General features: G+C 42.3%; 1 protein-coding gene across 1 annotated transcript in view; it reads left to right on the top strand.

Moving 5' to 3' along the window:
* Positions 1-14,436, top strand: part of RPGRIP1L (RPGRIP1 like) — a 151,216-nt gene that overhangs the window by 97,183 nt on the left and 39,597 nt on the right. The window contains exons 12-18 of the mRNA XM_088471852.1: positions 20-70; positions 3,607-3,786; positions 4,149-4,266; positions 4,625-5,077; positions 5,169-5,320; positions 5,759-6,122; positions 7,090-7,289. Of these exons, the coding sequence (XP_088327978.1) occupies positions 20-70; positions 3,607-3,786; positions 4,149-4,266; positions 4,625-5,077; positions 5,169-5,320; positions 5,759-6,122; positions 7,090-7,289 (1,518 nt within the window). The remainder of the gene's footprint in view (positions 1-19; positions 71-3,606; positions 3,787-4,148; positions 4,267-4,624; positions 5,078-5,168; positions 5,321-5,758; positions 6,123-7,089; positions 7,290-14,436) is intronic.

The raw sequence follows: 14,436 nt of genomic DNA on the forward strand, positions 1-14,436 counted from the left end.
CTCTATGTTTCCACTTCAGGAGAGTGATGTGGATATGACTGAACTCAGCGAAGCTCTGATGCTTATAAAGGTAGGTCCCCCTCTTCTACCTGTGTCTTAAATTGACCTGTCAGGTTTACACAAGCGACATATGTAAAGACAGTTATGAAAAAAAAAACCTTCACATTCTGCAAGCATACACTTAGATGGCTTACATTTTTTATTCTTACATCAAAAGTAAATTAGCAGCAAGGCCTGCTTCCAGGTTTACAATTCCACCCCACTCTCATTGGGACTTTCAAGAAATTCAATTGTGTTTTTCTTCCAGTGTGCTGTATGTCCATGTATATTTTTATATATTAATACTTGTGGCTTCGTCCATTATGAGTGTCTTTGCTGACATTAATTACACATTCTCTGCAATTGGCCAAAGTGTCTGAGAAGATCGTAATTCACAAGCTCTGTAATAAGTAAAGCTTTCAGCTAATATGTCACAGTTAACAAAAAACGATTTTTAATAAGAAATGATGCATGCATGCAATAAATGACTTATGGTTGCATTATCAATCAAATACAGCATAAAAACATGTAGGACAAGCGTCACATAGTAATCGGCATTCCAGTTGTCATATAAAACATGAAAACAAATGAGCAGTTCACAATATCCTTACAATTAATAGAATAGCCAACAACAGTATCAAGATTCATGAACCAGGGCTGATCCGCTTCTGGTGCTTGTTTGGTAAGAATGAAACCTGGATGTAAGGTAAATGGATAATAAATCCGTTGCTCAGTGATATGTCCTCAAGTTTAGGTCACAGTCCCACCAAACAAAATGTAACTCTGAATATATTGAATGCTGAAAATGCTCTCACTATAGATTCATGTATGCTCTAATGATATATATTGAGAAAAGTGTAGCCACCCACTGTGAAAGTGCCAGCCAGCAGCAAAGCTGCAGAATAAATCAGTCTTACGCTATAACAGGGGTGTAGCCAGAACTTTGTGTGCACCATAGCTACATTCTGTAGGGGCTGCTCCCCAATGCTCCTAGAGAGACACAGTGGCTGTTCATTTTATACCCCCTAATATTGCCCTAGTTCATTGTATGCACCATACATATGTTGTGCCCTAGTTCATTTTCTGCCCCATAAAAGTACCCTAGTTCACATTATACCACACAGTGCCACCAGTTCATAATATACCACATTAAATTCCCTCCATTTCACAGTTTGCCACATTGCAGTGCTGCCAGTACACATTATGCCACGCTGTGCCTCCAGTTCCCTTTAAGCCACACAGTGGGCGGGGACCACTAGCTCCTACCTGAAGGTGATTCTTGCTAATGCAGGACATTCCACTTTGAGTAGAAATCTTATTAATTTAGGCACATTGTCCCTTTCTGGGACAGTCCTAATATCCCAGCTCAATTCCAGCCCCCCAGCTTCACAGAGCTGTAAACAAGGAGGCAATGCTGGGCTTACGGACTAGCTCAGCTGTGTCTGTTAGTGTGAAACAGGAGCATAGGAGATGGATCATATCCATGTGGAGCTCTTCTAAGAGGAAGAGACAGAGATCCCCACTGACAAGTCTCCCTTTTCAGGCTCGGGCAAATGGCTGGACCAAATTTTTTAGCAGGCAACTATAGGCCCACAACCACTACAACACCTATCATAGCATATATCCTGCCCAATTTATTAAATCATTTCAGTTATCTACATACTGTATGTTGGTCAGTTCTGCCTTAGTGTACTCTCTAAATAATCACCAGTGCTATTAACAATACTTATGTCTTATTTTATTTTTAGAACTAATATTTTTTAATTTAATATTCCTAAGGTGCACACACACGAGACGATGTGCTGTATGAACGTCATTGGTAAAAGATTTTCCATGAACTTTCTGTAGTGCAGGACAAACAATATATATTTTAAAGATATCTTTCAGTGAAGTTATCCTGTCACATCTCTGAACAGGCAATTCTTGACGATATCTTCAGATTGGCCTGCGTGCACGGACAATCATAGATATCGTTATCGCCCAGCGGGAGCGCGCATCTTTGGCTGCTCACTGCATACACACTGAACGATATATCGTTGAACGATATCGTTCATAGAAATCATCCCGTGTTTATGCACTTTTACTCTACTTTGCTAAGAGAAATGTACAACTACACATGTGCTTTCTCATCTAGTTTCAATACGCTATGCAGCGCAATATGCCTGGCGCGAGTGAGCCAGGTCCCGTGCAATTCTGCTAGCGTCTTGGAATTTTTATTTGTCCGAGAATGCATTTAGGTTGCGATGTGAAGCGCCTCGGACACACCAGGAGACTTTGATTATTAATTTAAAATGTGACACTTGTATATCTGTGTGCGACTGAAACTAAAAACGGAACTTGGTGTGGAAAAATGCTGTGGCCGCTGCATCTTTGCGCTTCACATGCTGATTGAGAGACTCAGTCGCACACAAATATATACAAGTGTAACATATCAGATTAATCAGCACAGTCTCCTGGTGCGTCCTAGTCGCATCGCATTGCAACTTAGGCGCATTTTCGACCAAAAATACGTCTGGCACTAGTAATGTCTCGCGGGACCAGGCGCATCAAGAGGGGCTGATTGGTGCGACTGCAGTAGAGACAAGTGAGGACACATCTGTACGTCTCAGTTTCACCTTCTAACTATTTCTTGAAAGTCTACAGTTATGCTTGTAGGTTCGTAATTCAGTTCCTGACCATTGGAGTAATGTATAATAAAAGTATTATGTCTTCTATCCTATTGGACAAGCTGTGCTTAAAGCACATCTAGATAACTACATGCAGATTGGACTTTGTATTGTAAATTCATAGGTAAATGGCATGTTCCAGTAAACAGCATTGTATGAGTTGAACAAGCCCCATACTTAATGCATATGTCTCTTACATAAATTCAATGCATATACTTATCTCTGTTAATTGTCTGAAAATAAAGTTGATATATTATGGAATCGGTGCAACCAATACATATATCTTTGCTGATGCTGCGTTTGAGGACACAGTACTTGGTCTATTTTCATTACTAGGTGTTGTTGTCCCTATGAACCACTCCCATATCATATAAGGGAAGACCTCACAAAGGCTGCAGCTTGTGGCTTACAAATGCAGTATCTGTTCCCTATCTATGTGAAGACTGTGGTATGCAGGTTTTGTGTCTCCCGCTGAGATTTGCTCATCAGCCATGGAACTCCCTGTAATCGGCATGTGCAGTTTGTCTATATAATTGGTTGTGGCTTGCAAAAGCCTTATGAAACATGTGGCTCAGACTTAATTCTGGCACTAAAACAATTACAAACAGACTAAGCCAACAGCGCAGTCCAGAATATACTCATAATAAAGTTATAATTAGTTGGCATTAAAAATGGCTTTGTTAATCATCAACGTCTTTTCTACTTCGTGAATTATTAAGTGCTACATTTTCCAGACCCCAAAGTCAACTCTCCGGGGGTTCTTTAACCCTTCCATGAACATTGTCGTAAATTGTCAGGATATCACAAATTCGTTAAGGGTGTTTGATTAAATAAGCTCATTAAACAGTGTGCAAGAGGTAACATTGTACTATTGACAAAGAAACCATGTTTTCTGCTGTAGGCACGCAAGCAACAGAAGAATGGGGAGCTTACGTTTTTGGAGAAGGTGGAGGATGACATGGGTAAAGACCTTGAGAAGTCATTAAGAGATTTACAGGCGAGCCATGCAGAAACTGTGCATGAGCTGGAGAAGACCAGGAACATGCTGATAGTGCAGCATAAAATCAACAAGGATTACCAGGTCATTAAACCCATACAATCTCTATTAAAAAATTCACATTGTGATCTGCACTTGTAAATACGATTTTAAGCTCTTCCATTGTTCAACTGTGTAAACAATTTGTGAATTAAAATCCAAAAAGGCCCTTTAGAAATGATTTTCCAAATTTTTTTACCTACAGTACATTCCAAACGAAAGCAAATATTGGGTGCCCGTCTTTACCTTAAGCCAGGGGCTGATTCATGCAATCCTCTTAATTTGTTTTATTAAATACCGAAGGGGTTATTGAAAGTGGACAACTCTTCAGTGTAATTGTCCGGCGCTGCAGATGTTCATGGCGCCTAGCAAATAAATGATGATGATGAGATCTCCTTTATCGTTAGGTTGAAGTGGAAGCAGTAACGCAGAGGATGGATGGAATACGCCGAGATTACGAAATAAAGTTGGAGCAGTACGCCCATCTACTTGATGTCAGAGCTGCTCGCATACGCAAACTAGAAGGTAGAAATGATTGCTTTAAGGGGACCCCCCCCCCTTTTTTTTTGTTGTTGCTTTACTCCCATAGAAACATTAAGCAGATCTGACACCTAATGGTATATTGACCTGTACTAACCAGGAGGCCAAAACTACTAGTTATTTATATTACAGGTAACTACACTGTCTTTGTCTCTTGTGGCACTTATTATATTTTCTTGTAAATATTATATGACTTTCAGTTGTTTTTTTAAATAATAATATGAACAATTGATTATTGAGTTTTTAAGTGAACACACAGTACTGTTTCTTTTTTTCTCTTTTGTTTCCATTTACTGTATGTACCCTGTCAAATGACCTCCAGTGCTTATCACTTGTTTTGCAGCCCAGTTGAAGGACATTGCATATGGCACTAAACAGTACAAATTCACACCAGACATAACACCAGATGATGACGTGGAAGAATTTGATGAATCTATGCATTTAGAAAGGGGTGAGAATCTCCTTGAGATCCACATATCCAAAGTGGTCTTCTCTTCCTTAGCTACCAGCAGCTTTGGAGACCAGGAACCAGCTACCTTTTGCACCTATGCCTTTTATGACTTTGAACTCCAAACAACACCTGTTGTGCCAGGGTTGCGACCATCCTACAAATTCACCACTCAGTATTTGGTGCGAGTTAATGACTTTTTCCTACAGTATGTTCAAAAGAACACTGTACGGCTGGAGGTTCACCTGGCAATTGGCACAGATTACAAGACTGTTGCTGTGTGTCAGCTGAAGTTCCATGATATTTTGGAGAAGACTGGGCGTATCTACCTTAGTGCCATGCTGGTTGGTGAGTAACACTGAGATTCCTTACTAGAGCTGATCTGTGATAGAAAGATTGGATATGCTACTGTTTTTATTTTTTTGTTTGTTTATTTTAGGGGTTGACAACGACATTAGTAATTATGGCACAGTGGAGTATTGGATAAAGCTAAAAGTGCCCATGGAGCAAGCCGTTCGACTCTATAAAGAACGAGCTAAGGCTTTGGGTTATATTACATCCAACCTCAAGGATCCCTTACAGAATTATAAGGTAAGCATTCTCTCCACCGCTATTTCCTTAGCAAGCAATAATAATGTTTCCTTGAGAGCAATTTTGCTTTTCTGAAACCCTCCAAAGGTTCTAGGACTAAATTTGCCGATGTGACATTTGGCCAATTTTAAGTATTTATAAAAGCATTACTTAACCTGGTCACATAAAACCTGCGCATTTGGATGCCTTTGATCATGTGCGTGCTGCAAATAAACAGATCTAAACCCATCATGCAGGTCAAAAATTCTGGCCCACTGATAATCTTATCACATCAGACCCTTTATGACAACTGGATCCTGTGCTATATTTTTCCTAAACTATATGCTATCTTTAATAACTTTTATTATTATGTTTATCATACATATCATTAACTGCATACCAGCATGTTACAGATAACTATAAGTAGTCCTAATAAGTTATTGTTTTCTTTTCCTTAAGACACCAGGTGCTGGGAAATCTGATCACTTTGGCCTAGCAGAAGACAAGCTCAATGAACTGTTTATCACCATCAATAGTTGCAATAACTTGCAGTCCGGGACCAGCTCACCACAACCCAGCCCATATGTGGCCTATACGTTTTTCCACTTTGCTGACCACTACACTCCCATTGTTACAAACAGCAATAATCCTCAATTTGAAGACAGCAAAAGCTTCCCAGTGCCAATGAATGCGGACATGGACCAATATCTAAAATCTGAGACCCTAATTTTATATGTTTTTGATGATGAGGAAATGAGTGATGCTTACATTGGAAAAGCCAGGATGCCTCTCATCCCTCTTGCTCACGATAAATGCATATCAGGTATTACTTCTGTTCAGTTATAAGTGGGAAAGTATTACATTATTTACTATAAGTGGGCACAGATTTAGTCTTATCTGCACTTTATAAGTGCAATTTCTGTATTAGCATACCGTATTATAAGGATGGTTACTTGCTTACAGCCTCTTAAAGGATATTTAAATATTCCCTTCATGTACATTCCTCTGTTTACGACTAGCCACTGCTTCACAATCTCATACATCATTGTGGATTAAACCATTGCTTTTCACTCCTCTCTACACAAGTCTGATTATGGACCATATTTTCAACTGCGATATTATCGCCGCTAATTGCATACGGCCCTAAGTCTGAAAAATGACATGGCAGGTAGCACTGGCCATAAACACAGGACTAACTATGACTGGCCTCCCAAAGATGGCAGGAACTGTGGGACAGATTGGTGTCTAAAACAACTGATGACACATAGACTACGACTTGCACAGATGAGTCCTTATACACCATTGCCGCAGTCATGCCAAACAGTCCCTCTCGGCGTGCCAAGTCCCGTGAGACTCAAAATGTGCCTCTTATTTACACAAATAAAACAAATGGAAGTGACAAACTACTTTGTTAGATTGCACTGATGATGTGTGACATTTGTACATCTGTGTGCAAAAGAGTCTGCATCTATGTACGAAGTGCTACGATGCAGCAGCGGCTGCTGCTCTTTCTCCCTAAAGTTCCGTTGTGCTTCAAATGCGACTTTGTATGTGTTTAAAACTAATTCCTGTGCAGTTCAAGTCGCAGCCCAGCGTCTCTTAAGAAAAAATGTAAACACTACAACAGTCGCGCCGGGCGTTCTGTGCCTTATGGCGTATTGAGGCTTGCTGTACGAGCATATTTGACACCCATACATATGTGTGATATAACTAACAGCTCATGAATATTTGGAAAAACTAATGAGTAAAATTATGTTTTTTTTTTCTTTTTTGGGGGATATTTCTTAAAGGTACATTTCAGCTCACAGATTATAAGGGCAATGAAAGAGGTATTATTAAGGTCACTCTGAAGTGGAAGTCCACATATCTGCCACCAAGAGATTCCATTTTTACAGGACCTTTGGTGGACGACCTGCCAAAAGAATTACCAGTACCTGTTCGTTTACTGAAAGATGAAGAAGTTCAGACTCCGAAGGAAACCGCTCCTGTTGTAAGTACGATTTCTGTGACTAAATATAGCCAGCCAATAAATAAAATGGCAAATTTACTTAAAGTACTACAATCAACATTCAAGAGTCACTATGAAGAATAATAATGCGTTCACATTTTATATGCAGTTTGGAAATAATGGTTTAAGTCCCCAGTACACAAAAGTAAAAGTGATTTGCTTAACAAGTTGGTAGTTTCAGACCATATTGTTTCCAGATAATGGATAAGGACTGTTGTAAATTCTGGTTGATGATACCATTTCCTACACTGACTCTAATCTACATAGACTGTAGACAATACTATTCACTAAATCACACCGAATCATTAAATATCCTTTACGTGGCAAGCCAGAGACCGATGGAGGAAAGCTAGTGATAACAGATGCAGCTTAACAAATGCGTGGGATACAAATTCTAGCAGAAAGTAAAAAATTGGTCTAAATGTTAGCGACAAAAAAATTGATAACAACAATGTCTTCTTAAAGCTCAAACAAATATACTGTACATCAATGTAATAATGTTGAAAAAATAAATGGATTAAGGAGAAAAATGCATTCCTACTCACCATGTACTAAGCTGAAGGGGACCTATAAAGAACAGTTATATTGCCTAGTGCAGTGGTTCCCAAACTGTGTGCTGTGGCACCCTGGGGTGCCTTGGGACACTTGCAGGGGTGCCTCAGGTTGGTGGTCCAGTACCAAATCAAATTATTTATGGTCAATGTAATGTAAATATGTGGACAAACAGAAGTGCAAACCTGTCCACCACCACATAACTGACCCTAAGGATGACAGGTCAGCACAATTTACTTCACTTTACTACTCTACTAAATTTGTAAAAAATTTCTCAATAACAAACGTTTGGCTTAGGGGTGCCGTGAAAACATTGCTGATACTCTCGTGGGGCGCCTTGATTTAAAAAAGTTTGGGAACCTCTGGCCTAGTGTGCAACGTACACCCAAAAATGAAGAGTCCCCTAATGTCCCTTCTGATCTAGGAGGGAGCATAAAATACCCTGTAAGCTACATAAGCAAGCGTCCTTTGTATCACAAGTAGGGGGAGCTGTGGAGTAAAATGTTGCTGTCCAGGAATGAGTCAGTCCCTAAAACTGATACATTAACATATGCATTTAGGATACTGATATATTCCATGATCTGTCAGGGCAGAGCGAGCATTGTGGGGCTTTGTGTTTTATAAGACATACATATTACACAAGGTAATATATATCCTTTACTCTAAACCTGACAAATCGTCATTATAGCCCAAAGTAAATGTTAAATGTCATTTATTTTTGAAGACGTAAGTAACTGATTTTGAGCACACAATTTAACATACTTGTTAAATGTAAAATGTAGGGCAAAATAGGCATGCAACCAGTGATACAAGCAGCCAATTTATTCTGAGTCGGTTGTCCTGCACAGAGCAAGATATTAGCTCTGACTTCTTCCTCCTGTTATGATCACCTTAATAACTCAGTGTAAAGGTGCCCATCCACGGTGCGATTTGTATACGATTTCCCTTGAAAATTCTTACCTTGAAATTCTTTACGATATGTGCCAACAAATGGTACGATTGTACAAATGAGCATACAATTACATGTGTCGTAAAACGATTGCAAATTGTTTACGATATATCGTATGCAGCAAACAACCTCACGATGCATCTGCTGGAATCTCAATAGGAGAGGGCTTATCTAGGGGCTATAAAAGGCAGCATCCATTTTACATCTGGGCACACTGCTCTGTGACTAGTGAGGCTTGGTTTTAATACCCTGCTGGCCTGCTGTGTCCTCCACAATTACCTCCGCACAACTTCCACTATACAACAGAGGACATTAGACACAGCTACGCCAGGCGACCCGGACCATCCACAGGAGATATTGCAAATGCTGTCTGTGGCCCCATCTGCGTTTGTGGAGTCAACAGGGACTGCGCAGGCTAAAGAGGTCAGGGTGCAATACCTGGCCTACTTTAATGGAGTGGGGACAGTACCATGGCAGGAGGACAGTATCCGCTAGGATGATGAGGACAATTGTGGACTATTGAACTTTTAAAAAAAACATTTGGTATGGTGTGTATGCACTATGTCTGTACATCCAAAGAGGACGGAAGTTCGGGTTCAGCGGTGTCCTCTTGCTGCTGCTCAGGGACACTCTCGACCATGAGCGCTTGGGAAGCTCGCTGCGGCTCCTGCTCGTGCAGAAAGTTGAGGAGGTCGAAGTAACACAAGTTACTGGTGTAGACCTCATCGGCCCCCGCTCCAGATGCCTGCGCCTCCTGCTATTTCTTATTTTCTATAACGTACACTGGGCCTGATTCAGACCCGCTCGCGAGCGCATAGCACTCGCAAGCGGGTCGGTGGTGGGATACTGCGCATGCGCAACCCCCGGAGCGAGAGAGAAATTCTCTCGCTCCGGGACTCACTACAAAAGGGGTGGCTGTCGATGTTGATCGACAGCTCGCCCCGTTTTGTGGGCGGGGGGGTGGTTACACAAACGGAGGCGTTCCCGAAGGAACGCCTGTCGTTTTTGGGAGGCACCACTGACATCACCAGTGATGTCAGTGGAGAGCTTTTTGCTCTGTTAGAACAGGAAGCTCTCTGGGGCTTGCGACGGACGAGACCCTACCACAAGGGTCTCGTCGCAAGCCCCGATGGTCGTGACCATCACCTGGCCGCCCGCAAAAGCTGTGGGTTGTCACCCACAGCTTAGCGAGCGTCCAGGAGGCCGCAGCAAAGAAAAAAAAAACGTCCGATTCAGAGCAAGCGCTCTTAAAGAGCGTCCGGCTCTGAATCAGGCCCACTGTACGTAAATTTTGTATTTTGGTTTTAACCCACTTCGGGGAAGCCTCGTCGTGGGATGGCTTGCTAATAGATACAAGCTCTTCACTTGCAGCAGCTCTCTTATATTTATTGCTGTAGTCGGCCTCCTTTATGTGCCACAGACATTCGTGGGTGCGATAGCACTCCAGCAAACCAGTGACAAACTGGCGCACTCTTGCATTTCTGTGGGAAAACAGAAAAAAAATGTTTTAAAAATTTGTAAGTTTTAATAGTTGAATTATTTTAATTAGTTGATATTATTTGAGTGTATTCTAAATACATTTTTAAACCTGTGTCAGTTTATTTTCATACTACTTATTTTTTTTTAAAACCATTTGGGGACAACTTGCATTGTGCTACACTGTCATAGCATTGGCTGGGGCAGTGGGTATATTGCGGGTGCGGTGGATATGAACCATTGATGGGCTAGTGCATTGGTGGAATAGGGTACATTGGGGGTGCAGTTGTTAAAATACATAATGGCGGTGCAGTGGTTAATACACATTGGGGGGCAGTGGTTAATACACATTGGGGGGCAGTGGTTAATACATATTGGGGGTGCAGAGGTTAATACATATTGGGGGTGCAGAGGTTAATACACATTGGTGGGGCAGGGGTTAATACACATTGGGGGTGCAGTGGTTAATACGCATTGGTGGAGCAGGGGTTAATACACATTAGTGGGGCAGGGGTATAGGTGCATAGGTGGGACAAAAAAATTCCGGCAGGCAGAGATTCTTGCAGAGCATGAACGGGAACCAGGGTCTACACATGTGGCATAAACTGTAACCAGCAAGATGGAGCAGGTCCGGCTGCCTTATAAGAAGGAACTCCACCAATCAGCATGCAGATACAGAAATTAGCTGGTGGCCAGCAGCTCCAGCACTGCACATCTATCCGGCAGGACCAGCAGTACTCACAGCCATCTGGTGTCTAGGTCTCCCAGCAACTGCAAGCGCCGTCCCAGTCCGGCGTCCACATTGCCTGGTGACCGGAACCCGCAAAGGTAGCAAGCTAGTATTTGGAGATGAAGTAATGGCCCTAATCCAGTCTTCTTCTATCTACCTTCTATACATCTACTTTAGGTGAGTTCATCGACTCTTTTGGCTGCTGTCATCATTTGTATGCTGGTGACACTCAGTTCTACCTCTCCTCCCCTGACCTTTCCCCCTCTCTCCTCACTGTCTCTCTGCTATTTTCTCCTGGATGTCCCAAAGCTTTCTTAAACGTAACATATCTAAGGCTAGCTACACACTGTCTGATTTTTTTCATTCGCGACGAGGAACTGGATGATTTTTTGGAAAATTGAAAGCCCCAATATCTGTGCTTCACATTATGCAATTTTTTTTTCATTAGAAGTTACCGATTTTCCACCACACCACACTGAGGACCTGATTCAGTCCCGCTCGCTAGATGCGATCGCTCGCATCCAGCATATGCAAATTTGTCAAAGTGACGGCATGGGAAGCGATCGCTCGCCAAGGCATAAGCACACCCACTTTAGCTGTGCGAGCGATCACTCTGTGTATGCAGACACCCATTAGCGTATGTTGAGATACCCACTAGCGCATGTCATATCCAGGAAGCGTATTAAAACATTGGTACATCGAGCACCATCGGAAGGGATCGCAGCGCTTGTGGTTACCTTACCCTGCCGCAAGCACTGCGAGGACTTCAGCGTAAAAAACTGCCATGTGACGTGTACTATGCCACTGCCTGTTAATTATGCACACCTTAAAAACGGCATTGAAACACCGAGGCACGCCTGCGTTCGCACCTCCACACCCCATTATTAGTGTCCTGCCCCTGTTACCACCCATAAACTGTCTCCCCTGTCACTCATTTCACTGGACTGTCTTTGCTGGGCGAGTGAGCGGGCTGCGATCGCACAGCGTAGTTTGCGCACGCGCAGAACGAAGCATGCGCGTTCGCAAATCATCGGGCCGCTTGCGAGCGCACAGCGTTGGTGAGCGGGTCTGAAACAGGCCCTGAGTTTGCACATGTCCACCCACAAGGAGGATGACATAGTGACAGGAAAACATAGGGAATTTGGGCAGATTATGGAAAATGCACACCCACTGCTCAATATTGGGAAATTGAGACTGAGATTTTCGTTCTTGATCGACAGATCTGATAATGGAAGGAATGCGTTTGTGGATGTTTTCTAACCATTTCATTGGTGAAACACTGAAACAATTATACATAAATACTATACAATAAATGATTGTATAGTGTGTAGGTAGCTTTAGACTGAGCTGAAAATCTTCCCACCCTCCCGAATAACCTCAACTCTAACAATTTCTTTATCTATTGACAGCTCCACCGTATCCTCTAGCCCGCAAGTTCGCTGTCTTATCCTTCACTTCTCTTCCGACCACACATTCAGTACCATTCGCAATAACGTTGTTTCCATCTCAAAAATATCTCCAAGATCACACTATTTCCTGAAGGCCACTGAGACCCTCATCCACTCGCTAGTCATCTCCAGATTAGACTACTGTAACCTCCTCTTATCTGGCCTCCCTGTCTCCAGCTACTGTCCACTCCAATCTGTCCTTTATGCTGCTGCCTCTCCAAACATACTACATCTGCCTCCCCTCTCCTACAAACTATACACTGGCTCTCCTTCCCCTTCAGAACCCTATTCAAACTTCTCACACTCACTTACAAAGCCCTCGCCCAATCCTCGCCTACTTACCTGATCTTCCTTTATAATCCAGCCCTCCCACTTTGCTCCACATATGAATGTCGCATCTCTTCCCAACTGACTACTTCCTCCTACTTCCGCCCCCAAGATTTTTCTGCTCCTTATCTCTGGAACACTATCCCTCTCCCTATCAGACTGTCCACTTCTCTACAAACCTTCAAACAGGCTCTCAAGACCCACTTCTTTATCAAAGCCTTCCCGCTCTCATCCTAACCCACTACTCTATGCTCCTTGCTCAATTTCTGTCCCCTCTGTGTCACCCCAGTCTGTCTGTCTCTCCCCTCTAGACTGTAAACTTTCACGAGCAGGGCCCTCTACCCTCATGTGCTTTTCCTTCCCTCACTTATACCATCATCTCCTCCCCGTTGCTTACAGAGACACCTAACCCTTGGGTTCTACCGTACTGCTGCTTATTTAGGTATTATGACTGCTGAGACAGCCATGTTTATAAGCCTTGTCCATGTTCTGTACCGTAGGTAATTTATTTCTTGTTTTGTTCATACAGTTTGTTTCTATACTTTGTAGGGTGCTGTGGAGCGCTTGTGGCTCCATATAAATAAAGAATACTGCTAATAATAATAGTCATACTTCAATATATAAACACCTGCAATGCATACTTAGGATATTAAAGGTGCACAGAGTTAGGCAAAAGGGACTTCAAAGCAGTAAAGAAAAGTGATATGGTCAGATGTATCTGCCTTCAGCATGTTATTGATAGATAAGTGGTGCCAAGCTAAAGAACTCTTGGTTTGAGTGCAGTCAGTTATTGCTAAGGTTTACTTAATAGCACAAAGTGATCATCCTCCCCCATATTGCAGCATTTATTTCCTGGCGGGAGGGTGTCATTCAGGATGACAATGTCTCCATCTACAGAGTATGTGCCGTCACCTAATGATTTGATGAACATGACCTAAATGTTAAGCATGTCATGGCCTGAGGCAGCGTTCTTTCATATATCACCGAGACGGTAGTTGAGCATATATCTTTTGGAGGGAAGGTGCAGTATCCTAGCCGTATGTAATGGCCCAATGCAGTATTGTGACAAGTGCTGCTGTCAGTTGAGTCACTTCAACAAAAGCATTCTAATTATGAAACCGTTTCTCTGTGCACTGTTTTGACATTACTAGACTAAGGGGTATATGTATCAAGCAGTGACAAGCATGGAGAAGTGGACCAGTGGAGAGGTTGCCCATAGCAACCAATCAGCTGCTACCTATTATTTTATAGACTGTACTTGATAAATGCTACTTCAAAGCTGATTGGTTGCTATGGGCATCTTCTCCATTGGTCCACTTCTCCACACTCTTTACTGCTTGATACATAAACCCCTCAACCCGCTCACACAAACCACATGAAAACCCACAATAATGCATGGCGGCCAGACATCTTAAAGAAAGGCTCATTTTCTGCTGCAACGTAATGATCCTTGGTCTTTAAATGGTTAGTCTATACAAATGGAACTCATAAAAAGTTGGTCAGAAGAGCATATCACATCTGTCCTACACATTGTGCTGACTGTCACAACTCTCACTTCCAAAATATTTGTAAGCCAACACATTTTTATGTGGCAACTGCAGTCACACCCGGAATATAAATTTTTAACAGATTGATCCAAAACATCAG

The sequence above is a fragment of the Taudactylus pleione genome, unplaced genomic scaffold (genome assembly GCF_031769625.1).
Source record: "Taudactylus pleione unplaced genomic scaffold, aTauple2 ptg000117l, whole genome shotgun sequence".
Classification (NCBI taxonomy): domain Eukaryota; kingdom Metazoa; phylum Chordata; class Amphibia; order Anura; family Myobatrachidae; genus Taudactylus; species Taudactylus pleione.